This window comes from Tarenaya hassleriana, unplaced genomic scaffold, assembly GCF_000463585.1.
Source record: "Tarenaya hassleriana unplaced genomic scaffold, ASM46358v1 Cleome15, whole genome shotgun sequence".
NCBI lineage: Eukaryota > Viridiplantae > Streptophyta > Magnoliopsida > Brassicales > Cleomaceae > Tarenaya > Tarenaya hassleriana.
The window spans coordinates 1,229,610-1,250,425 of record NW_010964923.1 but is presented as its reverse complement, the minus strand read 5'-3'; the positions used below and the strand labels follow the sequence as shown (position 1 = coordinate 1,250,425).

The window sequence follows — 20,816 nt, the reverse complement described above, 5'->3', positions numbered from 1 at the left end:
AATAAAAAACCCGATTGGTATCTATTTTTGTAAAACCGAAAGAACCGAACCGCTCTATTCCGTCCCGAACCCGAACTGTTTCCCGAAACGCTCACCCCTACTATTTTGGGTTAACCTTTACGGAAAAAAATATTCAATCTCAAATTTTTTTTATCAAATTCGGAAAATCCAACTAATATCTTTCAAAAGACAGGAAAATTCGGGTGAATGACACTTTTTATATTTGGATTTGAATCCGAGATAAAAGAATAATGAATAAGAGTGGTATTGGATAACATATTATGTATAATGGATCGTCATATATTAAAAATGGAAGTAGTCACTCTAATAAGGATATCGCCATGTATACATATTGTGCCAATACTACATAAATAGTAATATGTCTATTTTAGACGAAAATGGACCACCACACCTCCTTGATGGTAATGGAAATTACAATTATTGCCCCAATTGGGAATGATTTGGAGTTTCTCCTCACCAATAATTCCAAGTTTTTTGTACAATCATGACCAATAGTTGACCACGTTTAGAAGAAAAAAAAGCCACCCAATGAATTAGGAAAAAAAATATTGAAATGGGTATTATACTTAATTTTAATATCTCAATCCATTTGTCATCCAAGAGCCCCATATTCTTGATATATTTAGGTTTTCTTGAACTATAAGTTACATATTTCAAATTAATAATTATCTTAATCGAACATTATCTTATAATTAATCTGATATTTATCAAAGTTTAAATTAACCATACAACCAGACATTTACAAAAAAAGAAAAAAACATACAAACACAGAACATAATTTGCATATTATATATATATATATAATATCTATTGCTAAAGATAATTAATGAAGATAAGACACCGCCTCCCGAAATACACACAAAAAAAAAACAAAATATCCACAAAAAGGGAGGGGTTGCAGTCGAGGAAAGCCTGATTTACTAAAATACCCCTAAATAAGCATCGAATTCTCAGACTTGCCCCTTCATCTCTTCTTCGCTCACGAACGTGCCGTGGAAACCGTACGGAACCCTCTCCGGCAACCGCACCACTGCGACCTGCTCCATCGTCGCCGCGTCAACCACTACGAACTCCGACTCTTCTCTCTCTTCGTCTCTCACAAACCCGATCAGAAATCCGTCGTCTTCTTCTCCTTCTTCGTCGCCGTTCTTCGCCGGAACGAAGAACGGCTCTCCGCCGAAACGCTGCGTCCCGTACCTGAACTCCGAAACGGCGCCGTTTTCGAGATCAACTTTAGCGATACCGCTGCATTTGGGCCATGGGTCGGCTATTGCCAAGTAAACGAACCGAGTCTTCCGGCCCAGTAAATCCCGGTTTATCTGACCGGCCTCCAGATTCATCCCCGGTACGATGACTCGCCGGGTCGATTCCTTGGTACGGAGATTTAACCGGATCTCGGATAGTTCGATACGAGTCGGGTCGTCCGGTTCGTTGAAAACCGAGTCCGGTGGGTTCATGCACGAACCGATCGCGACGATAACCGGGTCTTCCCCATCTCCGGCAATCTCTTCCCACGCGTTCCAGAGATGGAAACAGAAGCAATCGGGCACTGGGATCCATTCTATACCGGACCCGGTTAAATCATCCTTCGACAAAACACCAAATCTCGAGGTTTTTTCTCGGTCGTACATAACCGGAGATCCTCCACGGATCATCTCGGACAATTTGAAGACGAGTTGATGATCTGGGATCACGACAAAATTCTGGGTGATCGCGAAATCGTGGATCATCGTGGGTTGTCGGAGAGTGATGTCCACGTCACGTGTCTTTTTCCCGCACCTGTCGAATTTGAAGTACTTGAGGTAAGGTTTCTTCACAACGTTGTAGCTCAGCGTGTGGAGATCCCCTGTGGTCGGGTCCACCTTTGGGTGTGCTATCACGGGACAATTGATCTGATCATCGAATCTGAACCGTCCAACAGTCTCGAGATCTCCCTGACCGTTGATCTTCACGTGGTAGGGGAGATCGTCTTCCGACATGGCTAAGACTCTACCGTTGAAGCAGACGACTCCTGCGTTGGCTACGCCCATGCCACGTGTCGCGTCCACGAGGCCGATCTCGGCTCTGGCCATGAACAGAGCGAGCCGAGCCAAGCCCGAATGGCCGTGTAGCTCGCCTATCGGTTTAGGGAAAACCGATCTGCCCAATTCTGCTTCCTGACCCAGCCGGTTTGTCCGCGTGTACCGGCAGCTGTAGCTCACCCGGTTTTCCGAACCGATACTAACGGCGTGAATCATTCCATCGCCGTCGAAGAGATGGTGACCGGCTAACGGCTTGAACATGGGGTTAGCGCCGTTACGGAGGTAGACTCCGCGTAGGCAAGAAGGAATCTCACCCACGACTTCCAAACCGGTCTGAACCGGACACTCCTTAACCGGAGCGAAGTTACCCGACAGCTGAACCGTGGGGTCGGTCGGTTTAGGCAAAGGGTGGTTCTGCTCCATGGGTACAACAAGTGAGGCCTCGATCTTGTCGAGCGCCGAAGCCGCAAGTTTCTGGAGAGGGTTTAACCGAGAAGGGTACTTCCATAATTCCGGTTGCATGGGCCGTACGGACGGCGGAGAGGGCGGCGGAGGAGTCGCCGGCGGTGGGGTTTTGGGGATGGTTATTGTTTTGAAAGGGTTGATGACAATCTTGCATGTGGGTGGTGATGGAGGTTTTGCATGTATGGTTTTAGGGTTTAGTTGGATACGACAGAAGATTTCCGGTTTCGAAGTAGCCGTCTCCGGAGGCGGAACGGCGGAGGAGGAGAGGCGGAGGGATTGTTGCATGGCGGAGGAGGAAAAAACAAAGATAGGTGTTGCAAAATCTTGGAAAGGTTGCTACATTTGATAAGGGGAATATATTTCGTCGACACATGAATATATATATATATAAACAAAATCTAGCGATTGTTACTTTACACGTGGCAAAATAGAATCTCCACCTCCATTTATGTTAAGATATAATATATATATATATATATATCATGTCCACTAAATTAACTTATTATCGCAAAAAAGCTTGTGGGCGGACCCATTGTAAATTTTAATACAGATGGGGTCACGTCTAATTAATATAATATTAATTTTCTTTGATAAATTTTACAAAAATTTAAATAAAATTGTTAGATGACGCGTATATTAAAATTATGTTTGTTTTGTGTCAGTGACTAATGGATCTTTTTAAAACCATATCCCATTATCCAGTATCTAATTTACATTAATTTTCATATTGTCGTACGCATACTAAAATTTTATTACAAGTAATTTATGTACAATAACTCGGGATTATTCCAAATAAGTAAAAGGGGATAATATCATCTGAGACTTAAACATATATCAATTATATGAATGGTTAATAATCACCGATTAGAGTGTCCAACCATCCATATATATATTGCAAATATTAATTTGTGTATTATGTTATATAAGTATATATTATGTGGATATAATATTAACGTGAACTTGTTGGATGAATAACGTGACCAATAAGTAATGACTCTTGGATGACGGTTAGGTCCGTTAAGTAATTATCTTCTAATTTTCTTATTAACGACATTAATTGTCTTTATTAGGTGTAGATTATGTTTAATGCAAATTAATTTCTCAGAGATATGACGTATTTGATTTTGATTTCTTTTTCTTAAACATTTCATCATAATTTTTTTTTCTACTAAGGAATTTTAATTATATATATTAACATTGCATTTAAATTCTAAACACGAATTCCATAAAAAAGATTTGAACACGTGCATTATACAATTACTGTATTATCCCTGTTATATATAGTCGATCAGTATTATATTCTTGTGATAATTATTATTTTTAGTTGCAATGAACAATTGTGATTATTTTATTATCTTTACAAGAATTGGGATACTCGAATTTATTTGATTTTGTGGTTCTTAGATTTGAGCTTCCAAACTTATGGGATAAAAATCATGTGAAACATGACGACAAAAGGCATTTTTGCAAACATAAAATGTTTATCATATAAACATATATTCGTTTAGAATTTTCACACAAAAAAAATAAAAAATATCTTCAATCAATATACATATTGTGCTCTTTAGAAATTGCGTTATATAGTGTTCAATGTGAAAGTGTAAAATTGAAATTTATCTCGTAAAACGAGAATCCAAGATTTTTTAATCCTTGGTAACCTTAAATAAAAAGAGATTATGAACGATGATTTTAATATCGTTTGAAATGTGAGTTCCCGATGATGGTGATATCATCTACACGAGGAGTTCATGGTTTCTGTAAGACCAAAAATAAACCACGTGGGGTATTTTGTCTGAACTTGGCCGTATACGGACGGCTTATATATATACCATCCCGCCACAGCAAGCGGTATATTATATATACATACATACGTATTTTGTCTGAACTTGGCCGTATACGGACGGCTCGTATATATTTATACAATATTTTCGGAAAATTACGAGTTGAAAAATAAGAATTCAATCTGTATTGTGAAAATTACCTAGGAGTGAGTGTAAATGTTCCAAAATAATCAATAAACCTTAGAAAATCCTCGTCATCTAATGGTTTTTATATACATATCAAAATAATCTATATATATATATATCAAACAGTGTTGACTATAGGGTGATTCGGGCTCAATATACTCTGGTTATTTGAATATGAACTTTAATATCTCGGTTTGTATAATTTGAATTTGATTTTATATTCGCACGTTAATGATATTCCAAAAAAAAAAAAAAGATTCGGACATCCAAAAGTGCCCGAATCCAAACTTTTTATTTTAGATTTTCGAACACTTATCTAAATCTAAGACAGAAAACTATATAGTTTTGAAGATATATATATATATATATATACTATAATTAGTAAAAAAAGAAAGCCGATATGGGGTGTGATCGATCTATGGGCTCCCACGTGAATATTAAATTCTGTAAGATCCATTTTAATGCGGAAGCCATCTTTTTTTTTTTTTTGTAATGTTGTCGAGATTACGACAAAATCTTCAATTCTCCTTCTTTGGTTTCATCCTTTTGCGCTAACGTCGTACGTACGTCGTCAAGTTCCCCATGCATGCTATCAACGTGTGTACGCTTATTTCGACCGCCACGTTACTAAACCCACGATCACTACGTCTTTTTTTTTTTTGTTGGGGGTTAGAGATCACTACTAGTCTTCTTGCACAATATTCTATATCTATAAAATTAATATATCTTATGTTTTGATCATTTTTATTTAAAAAATCCACACCATAAAGGCTTGCATACATGTCTCTAATAACTATAGCAATATCTGTTCATTTCTCTCTCTTTTTTTCTAAATAAAAATCTAGGAATAATTAAATAAGTTATAATTATGCAATCACATATATTCGTATGAAATATATATATATTAATAATATGGATCATGAGCGGATCTACATGTAAATAACTATATACGGGTCATATCATATGCCCGCCCTATTTATCAAATTAAAAATTTTAAATTTCTTTATAAATTTTATAAAAATTTTGAACAAAACTTGTTAAATACTTTTATAAATTAAATTTATCTATAATAAAATTAACTTTACCCTTAATCATATATTTTTCTAGGTCCGCGATACGAATACAAAAAGTTATGTGGATATACATCATAATGTTTTATCTTCTTTAATATATTTGAAGCAAACCTTAATATTCTTCTAGAAGACTTTGGAGAACCCAATTTATTTGGATAAGGATTGGAAAATCTATGAATTTTATAAATTTTAACAATATATATACACTCAAATATTATGTGTATTCTTACACCCGTCCAAGACAAACACACAATTATTTGATAAATGCACAAATTAACTTATATATTAATATAAAAAAACCTATATATATAATTCTATAAAATACCACAATTTATCTAAATATATTATATAAATAATTCATTTTTAAATTGAAAAATAAATACCATAATAAAGTCAATTTATATGAAATGATATTATTGATATCTATTTAGTAATAGCGAGATTTGAGATTGAGAGAGTTTCATTGTCTCATGTTTAATAATTTTTTCGGTTCCAGTGTTATGGAGAGTATGTTAGTGGAGCTATAAGTGATGAACAGAGAAAGAATGTCCTCCTCAATTCCTGTCCTGGAGCAGGAGCATGTGGTGGCATGTACACAGCCAATACCATGGCTTCCGCCATTGAAGCTATGGGAATGTCCCTTCCTTACAGGTGAGACGTCTGATCATGAAGACTCCATGACAAACATATCTTTGCAGACATCACAGTTGATTTTTTATTCTTAGTAGACAAGTTTTTTCATCGAGTGTTTTTGCTTTGTTTCTTGCAGTTCTTCGATACCTGCTGAAGACCCATTGAAGTTGGATGAGTGTCGTTTAGCTGGAAAATATCTGCTAGAATTGCTAAAGATGGACTTGAAACCACGTGACATAATCACTCCAAAATCACTTCGTAATGCCATGGTTATTGTCATGGCCCTCGGAGGATCCACCAATGCTGTTTTGCATCTGATTGCTATCGCTAGGTAGACGAGCTCTCCCATATATATATATATATATGGAGTGGTGCTAAGCAAATACTTCTCATACTTATTTTGTCGTTACTTTGAAGAAGATTTATCTTTCTATCCGACAGATCGTGGGCGAGTGGTCAAGTTTGAGGTAAGAGGTAACTCTACATTGAAGTTGGGTGTTTGATTTCTGACTGGTAGGGAGGAAGGGTTTATATGATCCATATACAAAGTCTGCTTCGCATGAGCAAAGGATAGCAAACTAGGAGTCCTCAATTATTAAAAAAAAAAATTATCTTCCTAGCTTCATTTATTTTGTTTTTATAGATTTCGTTACATATTATTATATAAATAATTAAATTATTTGGAATTTGTTTAGATTTTACATTTTAATCATATTGTTTAAGTTTATTGTTTTAGCAGAATTTGTTTTTTTTTTAAGTTTACGAGGGTTTAATTATTATAATAAACTTAATAAGAATTGAATTATAGAAGTGCCTCCACGCGCCTCCACGCGTATGTTGAAGTAAAACCATTTTCCATCATCTGTCAAAACCCCTGCCAATCTCTGAACCATATCTTAAACCCCTGAATCGACCGTCTCTCCCCACGCGCCGCCATGCAAGCCGCCATTTTCTCCGCACGCGCCACCGCCTTTCCCTGCAAGCCTCTCTTCCCTTCCCACAATGCCCCCACCGGAGACCGTCGCCGCCAGCGATCCACATTCCTCTGCGCCGTCACCGCCGATCCCTCGCCGCCTCCCACCGCCGCCGGAGACGCCACGAAGCTCAACAAGTACAGCTCCCGGATAACGGAGCCCAAATCCCAAGGTGGGTCGCAGGCGATTCTCCACGGCGTGGGATTATCCGAGGAGGATATGTCGAAGCCCCAGATCGGGATTTCGTCGGTGTGGTACGAAGGGAACACCTGCAATATGCACTTGCTGAGGTTGTCGGAAGCGGTGAAAGAGGGCGTTGAAGGGGCGGGGATTGTGGGTTTCAGGTTCAACACCATTGGTGTCAGTGATGCTATCTCCATGGGAACAAGAGGAATGTGTTTCAGTTTGCAATCTAGGGATTTGATTGCTGATAGTATTGAGACTGTGATGAGTGCCCAATGGTATGATGGGAACATATCCATCCCTGGCTGCGACAAAAATGTGAGTTTTTTTCCTCATCAAATCATCTGGTCGAGTGAAATGTTAGCTATGGATTGCTATTTGGTGTTATGGTGATGCATCTTCTCCATGTTTTGGGGTTTTATTAGGCTTTTGGCAGAAAAGTTTGCATCTTTTTTCTTTCCCTTTTAAACCCTTTAACTTGTGTTTGGTCTAGAGTTCATCTGCTGAATAGAATTTGTAGAGTTTTGTTGGATTGATAAGAAGGAACATTGTTCTTGCATTATATGTTTTGGTTATTTAACTATTGGGTGCAGGTTACAATGGCAAAGTTTCAATGTTGAAGACGCATATAGGTTCATATTTCCTTTTTTTAAATCAAAGCTCGGGCCTTTAATATCTCTACTTGCAGACTAGAAATGTGTATGAATTGTCTGTAAGATGTTTTACCGGCTCAGCTTGAAAGGGGCAGTTGTTCATAATCAATTGCGTACTTGTGTTCGTTCTTTTTTTTTCTTTCAGAAATGCTGGGACGATGTTAGTCAGGGCATTATCACGAGTTTCGTTTTCCTTTTCCTCATTAGTTTGAAGAACCGTTTGATTTTGTTGTATAATGTCCCCCCTGCCCCTTGCTTTGTGATTTAATAGTTTTGCTCTTATGCTATTTTCAGATGCCTGGAACAATTATGGCTATGGGAAGGCTTAACCGGCCTGGCATTATGATTTACGGAGGAACCATCAAGGTTTTATTCTATACCTATCAAGGTTCATAATTGATTTTCTGTGAGTTCTGATGTCGGGTTGACTTATTTTCTTTCTTTTGTTCTTGCAGCCCGGTCACGTTCAGGATAAGACATATGACATAGTATCTGCTTTTCAGGTATCATTTGATTGCTTCTTTCTGCTATTTGGGCAGGTGACACTGATGTGATCTGTTTCTTCTGATCTGTATTGTTATTTTTTCTTACTACACCTATAGCTTATTCAGTTATTGGATTGAAACAAGTACTAGATATCTTCTTTTTCAAGTAGCTTCTACTTTAAATGGAATCATCTTGTAGATTCTTGCTTTGTTGTTTCAGTTTGAGTTTCATTGTCTCATGTTTAATAATTTTTTCGGTTCCAGTGTTATGGAGAGTATGTTAGTGGAGCTATAAGTGATGAACAGAGAAAGAATGTCCTCCTCAATTCCTGTCCTGGAGCAGGAGCATGTGGTGGCATGTACACAGCCAATACCATGGCTTCCGCCATTGAAGCTATGGGAATGTCCCTTCCTTACAGGTGAGACGTCTGATCATGAAGACTCCATGACAAACATATCTTTGCAGACATCACAGTTGATTTTTTATTCTTAGTAGACAAGTTTTTTCATCGAGTGTTTTTGCTTTGTTTCTTGCAGTTCTTCGATACCTGCTGAAGACCCATTGAAGTTGGATGAGTGTCGTTTAGCTGGAAAATATCTGCTAGAATTGCTAAAGATGGACTTGAAACCACGTGACATAATCACTCCAAAATCACTTCGTAATGCCATGGTTATTGTCATGGCCCTCGGAGGATCCACCAATGCTGTTTTGCATCTGATTGCTATCGCTAGGTAGACGAGCTCTCCCCCTTGTTTTATTTTTGCTTGTTATTCTCATCAATGTTAAAAATATAAAAGCTAATAATTCAGATTATTTTCAGGTCTGTTGGTTTGAAGTTAACCCTCGATGATTTCCAGAAGGTCAGCGACGAGGTTCCATTCCTAGCAGATCTTAAACCCAGTGGGAAATATGTTATGGAGGACATTCATAAGGTGGGGACTTCAGCATTTGTCTTTTGCATCTTTCTGTGTCTTTCTTCTCTCCTTGGGAAGTTCATCGATCATCTGTTCTGTTGATATTCATTATTTTGTATTTCCGTTACTCGTTTTTTTTCAGATAGGTGGAACACCGGCTGTCATTCACCATCTATTAGAGCTAGGCTTTATGGATGGGGATTGTATCACAGGTACACATACTTATATAACTCAATAAGCCATTTAGTAGAATTGATTTGCTTGTAAAATTCATTTTCAATTTATCTCATTTTTTTTGTCTCACTAGTGACGGGGAAGACCTTGGGCCAAAATGTAGAAAACGTCCCGCGTTTACCAGATGGTCAGGTGGGATGAGACTTAAAGTTTCAATGTTGATTGGATTGAAAGTAGTTGCTCTTTCTCGATTCTTGTGGGTAGGTGTACAATTCTGTAATTCTTGTGTTCTTACAAATATTCCAGGATATAATCAGACCTTTGTCAAACCCAATCAAGCAGACTGGTCACATCCAAATCCTGAGAGGAGATCTTGCACCAGAAGGTTCTGTAGCGAAAATAACTGGGAAAGAGGGACTATATTTCTCTGGTAATTATGGTTCATGTTTTTGCCTCCATTATGATTCTTACCTGAAGGCTGGAACTACTTTTACATCGAAAAAAAAAACTGTTGTTTCAGGTCCGGCACTTGTCTTTGAAGGAGAGGAATCTATGATTGCTGCTATTACAGAAGACCCGATGAGTTTCAAGGTAATTGTGTCTTTTTTCGTATAATCCTCAGTCTAGAAAAGTTGATCTCTTTTTAGATAATGTTGCTAAGTCACGAGTTCTTGCAGGGTAAAGTGGTTGTAATAAGAGGAGAAGGACCTAAAGGAGGTCCGGGCATGCCTGAGATGTTGACACCAACGAGTGCTATTATGGGTGCGGGTCTCGGCAAGGTATGATATGATACTAAGACCATGTTGTCCAGGAATCTGTTACTTTTGTCTGTTCAACTCTCAAGTTCTCATTTTCCAAGTTAAAATCAATTTCTTTTCTTTCCAAAGAAAGCTGGTAATGAACTAATACTACGTCTGTAAAAGTGACAATCTCTCTTTGCTGTTTTTGGTGATCCAGGAGGTTGCATTGCTCACTGATGGCAGGTTCTCAGGTGGATCTCACGGCTTTGTTGTTGGTCACATTTGTCCTGAAGCAGAGGTTTCTCTCTCTCCCTCTCTCTCTCTCTCTCTCTCTCTCTCTCTCTCTCTCTCTCTCTCCACTGGTAGCTGGAAAACAACATGGATCACAAACTTTTCCCCTTAGTATATTTCTTTGAAAAGATCGATTTCGCCTTCTTCAACACATGCATACCCCTGCATATGTAAATATGAAATTGGGTTAGGGTTCATCATATTTTAGCTGAGCAAGACAAGACAAGTGGAAAATAGGTGAAGTAACGGTGTGTAAAGATGGGTCCTTTGCCACTATGGAGCACATATCAATGGCTTCTTTACCATATGAGCTCATGTTTGGAAAAAAGTGAGAGGCTTTCTTCTTTTATCTATGTATATCTATGTGTGTATATATATGCAGGAGGGTGGTCCGATTGGTCTGATACAGAACGGAGACATCATCACAATAGACATAGCGAAGAGGAGAATAGACACGCAGGTCTCGCAGGAGGAAATGAACGAACGTAGAAAGAAGTGGTCGCCCCTCCCTTACAAGGTTAACCGCGGAGTTCTATACAAGGTAACATTATATAACCGACACACTCTCTCTCTATCTCCAAATCAAAACACTTGTATTTTTGCCTGTTAGTTAGTATGATGAATCTACTCAAGAACTAACACATTCTTGATGATGATGATGATGGCGATGGTGATGATGACAGTACATCAAGAACGTGAAATCTGCTTCAGAGGGATGCGTGACTGATGAGTAAGCTCCACCATGGAATCCGTGTAGGCCATTTTTTTTTTCTTTCTTACTTCTTTGTCTTAGTAGCCATTGTTGTTTTGCTCTTTAGTTCTGAAGAATGATTATGGAATCTTTTTTCCAAAAGCTTATTTTGGGCAAGAAACCCTCTCAAACTAAACTGATAACTTATGGTGCTTTACATATATACAGCAATACAGTTGCTGAATATAAGGAGAAATTATTTTATACAAGATATCACAAACATTGTAAACTCCAAATCTGAATTATCTAATCAGATCTGTCTTTACATAAACGTATTTGGACCGTTCTGTGTTTTTTTTTATAATGTAAGGGGGTTAAGGATATCCATATCATATACGCTATTTTTCCCTGCTGTATATAGTGTGATATATGCACAATTGTCACATTTACAAAAATGTATCCCTAACGATTCTGGCCATCACTCGTGAGCTGAGTCGACTCAGCACTTCAGGCAACACTTTGGCAGAGATTCCAGGCAACACAGGAAGCAGTTCTCTGACAACTTGAGAAACATCTACCACCTGTTTTCTTAACGGTTATTATCGCAATGTCGGAGTTAATACAACGATAATGATATCGATGATGATGAAGAAGTAAAAAGACGGGGCGAGAAGGCGGGTCTGAAAGCAGCCTACCTGGTCGGGATTGTTTGAGACAGAGTTTCTCGCGGTAAGGAACTCGACGACTTTCTGAACGTTGTTTAGAATGGCTCTGTCTTCTTCAGTCACGGATGGCAGAAAAGCCGAGGGCTTGAAGGGTCCAAATGCGGGTACCATGCTGAAAACGGGTGTCGGGCTTCCTGCTCCAAGGACCGCCATAACTTGCACGAGCTGTTCCCTTGTTACTGCGTCGATGCCTTTGACTATCTGTTTCGGGGAATCAGAAACAAATCAGAACCAAAAATCCATTCTTACAACCTAAAATCAGAGCAGCATGGTTCCAAACAGGTTTTGTTCTTGTTGCATCTCTCTCATTGGCTCTGTATTTGTTGAAAGTGTCAGCTTTTTTTTTTTTTTTCTAAAGGTGGTTAGGTTGGAAAATTACCTCGTCCAATAGAAACTCGCGGAAGAAGTTCCCTTTCTCGGATAGCAGAAAAGACAATGCAACTCTTGTTTGAACTGGCTGGTTCTCTCGAGGTGAACTGACCGAAAACACGGGAACTAGACTGGTGGTCTGACTTTGCAGAACAGCCAGTTCCGCCATGCCTCCATTCAAACTTTCCCCTCCTCCGCTTTTGGCTGCGGTTATGAAACTCTCGAAGGCTTGCATCACGTCGATGAATCTTTCCGCATTAAAAACACCGGATTTCCCATAGATTGTGTACCGTAAAGCCTCTCTCAGTCGGGGAGATTCATCTGTGAGGAGCCGCTGAATCAAAGTGAACATATTAAGGCAACATTAACAATGATCTATAAGTATTTCACTGGAGAATCTGCCAGATCAAGAGTTTGTGGTGATTACCTGTGCAATATAAGGATAGGCCTCATCCACAATTGCAAATTCAGGATTCCCCACAAGAGCTATCCCTTCCAGTACACCAATTGCTCGGATTATAAGGGCGAAATAAGGTGGAATTCTGAAAGGATAGTCGAAAGTTATCTGCGCCAAATCGGCTGCCAATTCTTGGAAGTTGATATTTTTTGCCCCACCACCTTCGAGTGCCTGATCGAAAACCTTGGCCAGGACGGGTAATATCGGTGCTAGATTGACCCCTTCGGGGATGAAACCAAGTTTGACAAAATCCTTCACTATGGCATCATAATCGCGGTGAATTAGGTGTGCTATAGCTTCAATCATCCCGTACTTCTGATCGTCGGTCAATTTGGTGACAAGGCCTATCATTAATAGATCATCTTGAGTTCTGAACAATAGATTTTTCGTAGATTGTCGAAAGCTATATAAAAAAAGCAAAGAACATATCCAGGCATGAATTGCGACAAGAGTTAACACTCGAAATTCAAATCATTACCGAAATCAAGAATGGCAAGCTTTCCGTCTGGAGTCCGAATCAAATTTCCAGGATGAGGGTCAGCATGAAAAAACCCAGTATCAAGCAACTGAAAACACAGAATATTACAGATATTAGACACAAGATTGGGATTATTAGTTTGCTATTTGATAGAGAGGAAATAGAAGCAGAGTTGGCAGAAGAATGGGATAAAGAAATCAGCACATCTTTTTTTGATGTGATGAGATATTCAGGTATCCACAAGTTTACTCTTCTTTGCAATCCTTTATAAAAAATCCAAGAAAATGATTCTAAAACGTCCTGCTTCATAATAATTCTATTGATAATTTGAATTCTTTATGAACCTCTTCGATTAACCATGTAGGATAGAACAAAAGGAAGATTTCAACAGGTGAACAAACGGTTCTATAAAAGGGCAGCCAGTGCACAAAGCATCCCTGCTAAGCGAGGGTCCGGAAAGGGTCCCACCACGAAGGTGTATTGTATGCAAACCTTACCTTGCAGAATATTCTGCAAGAAGCTGCTCTCGGGACTCGAACCCGTGACCTCTAGGTCACAAAGCAACACCTTAACCAGTTCTATATCTCCAGATATTAGTACTACCCTGTGGATGTATTCTACTTCGAGCCCAGAAAAAATACCTGCTTTAGGTAACAAATGACACCAACGTTGACAAGTTCACCGACGTCACTCTCAGTACTTTGCGACAGTTTTTCCCCATCGATCCATTGAGTGGTCAGAACCTTCCTCGAAGTATACTTCTCGTAGGTTTTTGGCACAACAACCTGACCAATAATACTTTTATTATATGATCAAGCACAATGGATTCAACACTAAGCTAATGTCAACACGCAATAGTGCTTGTCAGATAGATGTTCTATGATCAGCATGCTGGCTTCACTGTCATACATAGACACAGATAGTGAAAGTTCCCATGAGAAGTTATGGCGCATACTTGTGGAAGATCTTTCCTCATCATTTCTGCAAAAAGTGTACCATTCTCGCCTTCATTAACATAATCCAGCTCCTCAAAGAAGCGAGCAGCCCACTCATCAACAAGGCCGACAACATCTACAGACACCTGGATAATGGATTGAACAAAAAACGAAAAAGAAAAAGGAAAAAAATTATAAAAAAAGCACGGTAAAAGAGAACCATTAGAGAAGCAACTAAAATGAGCTGTAAGACAAAACCTTGCCTGAGGGAACTTCCGGAGAAATAAACCCAAGTTCCTTATGATGAATAAGTCAATAGTCACAGTCTCAAGAACAAAAGGCCTCTGTACTTTCACAGCTACTTGGTCTCCATTTTCCTTTAACCGGCCCTTGTACACTTGCCCAAGTGATGCTGGACCACCAAATTTATAATAAGATAGATGATGCTAAAATCTAGCCACGGTAGACATTTAAAAACCTAGCTATAACAAGTCGAAATAATAAGATGGACTAGAGAATGACATTGTTTGTATATACCAGCAGCAATTGGGGAAGGGGAGAGCTCCGAATAGAGGTTGTACCATGGCTGCCCAAGCTCCTCCTCAATAAGATCCATTGCTACATCATCCGGAAACGAAGGGACCTATGCAGAAATCAGACAGAATAAGAAAAAAAAACATATTTTGACCACGGTAAATCATATATGACTGTGAACGAAACAAACACAAAATTATACATATGGTATACCTTATCACAAAGCTTTTGCAGCTCTGTCATTGCAGAGGGTGATAGTATATCTGGCCGAATACTCAAAGCTTGCCCGAGCTTAATGTAGGCCGGACCCAAAGAGGTTACAATTTCCCTCAATTCAATGGCCCTAGCCACCTCATTCTGACATCGAAAACGGGAAAAAAGTGAGTCCTAACACCTTGCTACTTTAAACATCCATAAAAACAAATTTTCATATGAACATAACAAGTACACACAATTTTCAACAAACCCAGCACAAAATGACTACCATCATACAAAAAGCTAACCACTTGCCAGATATTTTTCCATAGCTCAAAAACAATACATTATCTTGGAGATATAGCAGAGGGAGCTAAACGAAACTACTTTCATCACAACAATCTTGGGGAAGTTTTCACCTTAAGACTTTCAAGCTTGGGAGGAAGAAAAACAACAAAACAAGGATATCCTATTCCTCTATTATTTACTTAAGGACTATACCGAGATCAGCCAAGTCTTAAATCATCAACTATCTTTGCTACTGAAGCTTCCATTCGCGGAGAAAGCCGTAAACAGGGCATTACCTCTTTGACCTTCTTGTTTATGACATCGGACAGGAGACGTGAGAGAAATCCCCCTGCAACTGAAAGCAATTGGACAATTCGTGTAGCAACAGCTCGTGGCCGTTTACCCCAATACGCAGATATGCTCGCTGGATCATACACCAATGGCAAAAATTCACTGCTTTCATCAGTCTGCAGAATCCGCCATAGAAACAGAGCATAGCAAACATCAATACATTGAACATATGAGACAAAAATGAACAGAATACAGTGAAGAAGGCTACTTACCTCGACAAGTCTTAGCTGAATATTATCGTCTGCAAACATTGAATCTTTCAGATTTTGGCCACGAAGTCCTCTCATCAACACGGCCAACTGTTCATCTTCTTCCATTTGAGCCCTCACTCTCTGAATCTCTTTCGATACACCGTTAATCCTCTGCGACATCGCCAAAACCAAAATTAGAGCTACAAAATCCCTTCCACCACAAATGTGTGAAATTGAAACAAGCCCAGACCCAGAAGCTAAACTTTTTTTTTTTTTTGGATAAAACCAGAAGCTAAACTTTTTCGAAAAAACGAGGAAAATCTACGGATTTGGAGGGATTACCGAAGAAACACCGTTGACTCCGTCTGAACCAGAAGACGGCGGAGAAGACCCATTGACGGTACGACGATCGTTGGGCTTGGACGGTCCCGTACGGCTAGGTTTTGGCTCGGTGGCGACGGCTAGAACCCTTCCGGATACTCTCCGGCGAGAAATCCCGGCGACGGCGGAGGAGCGGCGTGTGGAGAGCGTGAATCGGAGAGGCTCGGCCCCGCAGTAAACGAGCCGCGGCGCTGCTGCGTCCATGGAACGATCACCACTCCCTTCGACAACAAGCTCGAGTAATCGAGATCGAGATCGAGATCGAGTCAGGGAGAGATTGGTGTCGCTGGTTGAAGCAAAACGCTTGGGGTGCAGTGGGTTTTAGTGGAACAAAGAGGTTGATTTTCGTGGAAGGAAATTGCCAGCGAAAGAGACACGTGGCGTAACGTTGTGCATGGGAATATAATATATGTATTTATTATATTCCGTCGGTCCATTTTATCTTTTATATATTGCGGTTCATATGACAAGTACCATAAGACTAATAACACGCCACCCATATTTTTTGCTGTGAATTTTTTTGAATATTTTTATCCAATGGCGCCAAAATTTAGGGAAGCCCAAGCCCTTTTCTCTCTCCTCGTTCACTTTTCAAGGAAACGAAGAAGAAGAAGAAGAAGAAGAAGAAGAAGAAGAAAGTAGCAGCGAAGATGAAGAAATCCAAGCATCCTACTATTAGGGTTTTTGGCCAGAGATCGATTGATCCATCCTTCATGAATCTCCGCACAAACCCGTAAGCTGAGAGATCACACTCCCACTCTCGTCACTCTTTTGATTTCTGAATTTCTCGGGTGAAAATTTCCGATTTCCATGTTTTAGATTCCCTGAAAATTTTCTCCGAGAGATCGATTAGGATTATTTGTATTTGTCCGCGTAATGTGTAGTTCGATGGATTCCGGTGGCAGTCAGACGAAGAAGGTGGAGAAATGTGTATCGTTTTCGGATTTCCTCGACAGGAAGCTGAACAAATCAGTGCTTTATAAACCAAACGATGTGGTATTTATCTTCTGCCGCTGCTTGAATGGGATGGTAAAGAGGAAAGATATTGAGGGAAGATTAGATTTATCGATTTCCGAGTGGGTTCGGTTTTTTCCGCTGATACTGAAGAGAAACTGAGATATTGCATTTTTGCTTGGGTTTCCTGGTGACATTCAAGGTTGAATCTTGATTTTACTCCTTCCATTATGGTCGGTATGAGATTTCGAAATCTTTTCGAAATGGTTGCCGTGTAGTTCATGAGAGATGGTAAAGGAAACAGATTGAATTAGAAAGTTGAAGCAAAAGCTGAAACCTTTAAACTGTGGGGATCATCTGCATGGTGACACCAACATCAATAGTTTATACATGCCATTTGCTTAGGGTTTCTCTTCCTTAACGAGTCTCTATTACTTGAAAGATATGCAAGTATGTTGGCATGAGCTTGTGAAATTATATGCAAAGTCCATATAAATGGGTTCGAGTTAGAGGAAATTAGAGTTATTCCTCTTTGTCTGCTTGTGGATTACTTTGTTAGTTTTTAGGAAATGTAACTAAGTATGTCCTCTCGGCCAGCTAAATGGTTCAGTTCCTCCTGTCTGACTAAATTTAGATATGCCTTCCTAAGCAGATATGATCTACATTCCTGGTTGCATTGACAGGAAAGACCAAGGCCTTTTACCACTTTGGTTAGCTCCAACAGTGTCGCTGAACCCTCTCATGGGTTTGAGATTAAAAAAAGAGCAAGGCAAGAGGATAGAAGTGGCAATGCTCTTGAAAAGACAGTGCTTCTACCGTTCAAGTCGAAAGAGAATCAAATAAGTGAAGAAGAGGGAATGAATGTTCTTGATAAAGAGAGCCTGGAGCAGTTGAAGCAAACCACTGCTGATAGGATGGATCATATGGCTCCATGTAGCACTGAAACCATTGAACATGCATTTCTGAAGGACGAGAATGCACCGAGGAAAAGAAAGGATCCTTTTGAAGGTACACCCATTTCATTTTTGTTTGCATGCTCTTGGAAAGTAGATATGTCTTTCTTTTCTTGGTTCCTCTATATAATGCTTGTGTTCAATGGTATGTGACTATTCTTGAATCACTAGGAATGGATGTAAAAGGCAAAACTCGAAGGCCTGTTCTTGTCCTTGGAGACAACCCAGAAGTATCAAACCCAATACGAAGGAGAAGAAGGGAACGGGCTAGCAGCAGCAGCAGCAAGAGGCACAGACCAGCATATAACCACTGTAAAATGCCAGTTTCGACTATGATATTCTTCTTTTTTTACTTCACAGACTCGAAACTTTTCAAACACTAATAGATCAGTTCAATTATCACCACTGCCATGCCACCAGATGCAAATGGTTCAGGATGGTGGGACTGTGACATGGAAGGAGTCGACAGCGAAGAAGTAGGATATGGTGAAGTGTGGGAAGGGGTTGGCTCCACCACATTCGGAGATATCGTTGACTGGCACTAACCAACTAACTGCTCTATAAGGTATGATTCATGATCGCTTCTCTCGGAAGCATTTCTATGTCTCCATCACATGATCAAATAAAGCTCGATGACCCTTAAAATGTTCTGAAGTGCTAAAAAGTTTTGAGTTTCTTGCAGCGAATGCTGATGAGAAAAGGATCAGCTAACTGAAGGAAGATCCTTGTGGCTCAAACCTCTGATGTTTCTTGCTGTTGAAACTGTGTAATTTCAGGACAATACCACCATGGATCCTCTCAAACTAGTTTGCAAGTTTATATGTAATGAAGTATTTTAAGTGTGTAGTATGTGTGTGTGTGTGTGTAATATATATATATGCTGTAATGATTTACAAGAAAATGGCCCGGAAAAAAAATAAGTGGGGTGAGAGAGGCTCGAACTCTCGACCTCAGGATCACTCAGAAGCTATGAGACCTACGCGCTAGCCAACTGCGCCACCACCCCTTTGTTGGGTGATGATCACAAAGTTTTGTACTGACATTAACCTACTTTCTAGAAAAACAAATGAACCAAAAAAGAGAAAACAACAAATGGGAAAATGCAAAAACAAAAACAACTAAAAAAGGCGAAGAAAAATAAGTTTGTCATGACAGCCAGCGCCGCTCCCTTGGACTTTTCCTCTTTCTTTTTTTCCCCCACACTTTAATAAAAACCGTTTAAATATACAAAATATATCACAGTGAAAAAAGTAATTTTACATCCATAAAAATTATATAATTAACTCGTTTCATGTTGAAAGAGATGTCTTAGTGTTTAAAAGTCTGGATTTTTTTGGTTATATATTATATACAAAAAAAAAAAAGACTCCATGATAGAAATTGTCCGTACGATTTTCCAAGCCACGGAGAAAGAAATCGTCAATCGCGAAAGCTTTGACCTTTATCATTTTGACCTGTTTGATGCTCATATTAGACGTCACTAATCATTTTTCCTCCGTTTAAAAAATAAAATAATTAATTTCGAATGGACGCTATTGGTTCATCTGTCTAAGTCATCCGCCTTGGAATTTTTCAATTTGTCAAAATCAAGCTCTTCTAATAATTTTTAAAAAAGTTTCCACCATATCGATTTGGACCCACCAATTCCATTTTATGATACCCTTTTTTTATTTAATTATTACGAGAAAACGTGTGACGCCATTTCTTTTACGATAAAATGTATGTATGTATGTATGTATGTATGTATGTATGTATGTATGTATGTATGTATGTATGTATGTATGTATGTATGTATGTATGTATGTATGTAAGGCAGAAAATCAAAATGTCTGAACATGATTTGGATCATGTCTCCATTGAATCTGAGTTCGGAATCTAGCATGTTAAAAAAAAAAATTCCGAAATTTCATGCACAAGCCTTGAATTGGTGAGAAACATTCCTTTCTAAAATACGGTGGTCAAAGTAAGAATCATATAAAACTAAGGGTACCAGTGTGTAATTATAAGAATTTGAATTGCATTCCATCAAAGGCAACGGAAATTGCTTTACCGTGGGATACAACGACGAACCCCCCCCCCTTTCTCTCTCTCTCTCTGACTCTGAGCTCCAGGAAGCACCACCTGTCATCGCCTGAGAAGCTCGATCGCGTTGGTCGATCCTCTGCTCGCCACGCCATACGGCCACGCCACGCGGCGCAAGCTCCTCATCTAACCTCCGCTCTCCGAAGATTCGAAAATTCGAACCTTTTCTCGTCTTTGCTCCGGGGGTTTCTCCAATCAAATCGTCTTTCCGAGATCTTCGATCCGCCTTCTCGATCTGGGTGTGTTCGTATTCGCTCCAGATTATCGGAATCGTCGGTTTCCAATTTTAATACGAAGGATTTGGCGGCAAGAAGTGAAGCCCGTGAGTTTTTGGGAGTGATTCGCGGCGTCGATTTTGTTTAACTTTAATTAGATGCGACTGCTTTGGTATTTCTGTGGTTGTTTGGAGTGAAAGCAAGATGGGTGTTATCGCTTCGTGAAGAAGAATAGTATATCCAGACATGTACAAGACATATACTTGCCTAGGGGCATATTGATCGAGTTTGTGGTGTTCTTAAGTTGCGATCGATTTCTTTGATCATACCCGTATAGAGGCTAGAATCACTCGACATGGTCAGCGGAAATCTGTTTCACTGTAGAAAGCATTCATGGCCTCCCGAGGAGTACATCAGCAGGA

At 39.4% G+C, this 20,816-nt stretch overlaps 6 protein-coding genes and 1 non-coding gene across 7 annotated transcripts in view; 4 read left to right on the top strand and 3 right to left on the bottom strand.

Moving 5' to 3' along the window:
- Nucleotides 1–785: 785 nt before the first annotated feature.
- On the bottom strand, nt 786–2,853 carry LOC104808725 (9-cis-epoxycarotenoid dioxygenase NCED6, chloroplastic). The gene has a single exon (XM_010534500.1). It carries the CDS (start codon nt 2,790–2,792, stop codon nt 972–974), a length of 1,821 nt encoding a protein of 606 aa, XP_010532802.1. The 5' UTR covers nt 2,793–2,853; the 3' UTR covers nt 786–971.
- Nucleotides 2,854–4,874: 2,021 nt separating this feature from the next.
- LOC104809102 (dihydroxy-acid dehydratase, chloroplastic-like) lies at nt 4,875–6,515 on the top strand. The gene is made up of 3 exons (XM_010534997.1): nt 4,875–4,904; nt 6,044–6,198; nt 6,317–6,515. The coding sequence occupies exons 1-3, from the start codon at nt 4,875–4,877 to the stop codon at nt 6,513–6,515; spliced, it is 384 nt and encodes a 127-aa protein (XP_010533299.1).
- A 522-nt stretch (nt 6,516–7,037) lies between these two features.
- Nucleotides 7,038–11,507, top strand: LOC104808724 (dihydroxy-acid dehydratase, chloroplastic). Its single transcript, XM_010534499.2, has 14 exons — nt 7,038–7,655; nt 8,285–8,356; nt 8,446–8,493; nt 8,740–8,894; nt 9,013–9,207; nt 9,297–9,408; nt 9,533–9,602; nt 9,698–9,756; nt 9,871–9,994; nt 10,085–10,155; nt 10,242–10,343; nt 10,522–10,602; nt 10,978–11,136; nt 11,279–11,507. The coding sequence occupies exons 1-14, from the start codon at nt 7,116–7,118 to the stop codon at nt 11,327–11,329; spliced, it is 1,839 nt and encodes a 612-aa protein (XP_010532801.1). The 5' UTR covers nt 7,038–7,115; the 3' UTR covers nt 11,330–11,507.
- Nucleotides 11,508–11,564: 57 nt separating this feature from the next.
- LOC104808723 (uncharacterized protein sll0005) lies at nt 11,565–16,510 on the bottom strand. The gene is made up of 13 exons (XM_010534497.1): nt 16,152–16,510; nt 15,831–15,980; nt 15,564–15,734; nt 14,998–15,141; nt 14,788–14,893; nt 14,514–14,662; nt 14,271–14,396; nt 13,957–14,100; nt 13,316–13,403; nt 12,808–13,181; nt 12,391–12,714; nt 11,982–12,212; nt 11,565–11,867 (listed from the first exon to the last, which is right to left on the bottom strand). The coding sequence occupies exons 1-13, from the start codon at nt 16,392–16,394 to the stop codon at nt 11,733–11,735; spliced, it is 2,385 nt and encodes a 794-aa protein (XP_010532799.1). The 5' UTR covers nt 16,395–16,510; the 3' UTR covers nt 11,565–11,732.
- Nucleotides 16,511–16,754: 244 nt separating this feature from the next.
- Nucleotides 16,755–18,943, top strand: LOC104808722. The gene is made up of 6 exons (XM_010534496.2): nt 16,755–16,923; nt 17,075–17,186; nt 17,828–18,152; nt 18,269–18,409; nt 18,518–18,662; nt 18,780–18,943. Exons 1-5 carry the CDS (start codon nt 16,841–16,843, stop codon nt 18,640–18,642), a joined length of 786 nt encoding a protein of 261 aa, XP_010532798.1. The 5' UTR covers nt 16,755–16,840; the 3' UTR covers nt 18,643–18,662; nt 18,780–18,943.
- Nucleotides 18,944–19,018: 75 nt separating this feature from the next.
- Nucleotides 19,019–19,103, bottom strand: TRNAM-CAU. Its single transcript is given in 2 exon segments — nt 19,019–19,054; nt 19,066–19,103. It is a non-coding gene; the product is annotated as a tRNA-Met (tRNA).
- A 1,070-nt stretch (nt 19,104–20,173) lies between these two features.
- The window catches only part of LOC104808721 (non-lysosomal glucosylceramidase), an 8,458-nt gene continuing 7,815 nt past the window's right edge, over nt 20,174–20,816 (top strand). Inside the window, exon 1 of the mRNA XM_010534495.1 lies at nt 20,174–20,814. Within this exon, the coding sequence (XP_010532797.1) occupies nt 20,750–20,814 (65 nt within the window). The 5' untranslated portion in view covers nt 20,174–20,749. The remainder of the gene's footprint in view (nt 20,815–20,816) is intronic.

Coding starts and splice junctions, on each gene's coding strand:
- LOC104808725 (XM_010534500.1), bottom strand. CDS start 2,792: ATGCAACAATCCCTCCGCCTCTCCTCCTCCGCCGTTCCGCCTCCGGAG.
- LOC104809102 (XM_010534997.1), top strand. CDS start 4,875: ATGGGGTGTGATCGATCTATGGGCTCCCAC. Junction 4,905..6,043: donor ATCGATCTATGGGCTCCCAC/GTGAATATTAAA, acceptor TTTCGGTTCCAG/TGTTATGGAGAGTATGTTAG. Junction 6,199..6,316: donor GGAATGTCCCTTCCTTACAG/GTGAGACGTCTG, acceptor TGTTTCTTGCAG/TTCTTCGATACCTGCTGAAG.
- LOC104808724 (XM_010534499.2), top strand. CDS start 7,116: ATGCAAGCCGCCATTTTCTCCGCACGCGCCACCGCCTTTCCCTGCAAG. Junction 8,895..9,012: donor GGAATGTCCCTTCCTTACAG/GTGAGACGTCTG, acceptor TGTTTCTTGCAG/TTCTTCGATACCTGCTGAAG. Junction 11,137..11,278: donor ACCGCGGAGTTCTATACAAG/GTAACATTATAT, acceptor TGATGATGACAG/TACATCAAGAACGTGAAATC.
- LOC104808723 (XM_010534497.1), bottom strand. CDS start 16,394: ATGGACGCAGCAGCGCCGCGGCTCGTTTACTGCGGGGCCGAGCCTCTC. Junction 14,894..14,997: donor TGCAAAAGCTTTGTGATAAG/GTATACCATATG, acceptor ATTTCTGCATAG/GTCCCTTCGTTTCCGGATGA. Junction 13,404..13,956: donor TCATTTGTTACCTAAAGCAG/GTATTTTTTCTG, acceptor CTGTGTTTTCAG/TTGCTTGATACTGGGTTTTT.
- LOC104808722 (XM_010534496.2), top strand. CDS start 16,841: ATGAAGAAATCCAAGCATCCTACTATTAGGGTTTTTGGCCAGAGATCG. Junction 18,153..18,268: donor AAGAAAGGATCCTTTTGAAG/GTACACCCATTT, acceptor TTGAATCACTAG/GAATGGATGTAAAAGGCAAA. Junction 18,410..18,517: donor CAGACCAGCATATAACCACT/GTAAAATGCCAG, acceptor CCATGCCACCAG/ATGCAAATGGTTCAGGATGG.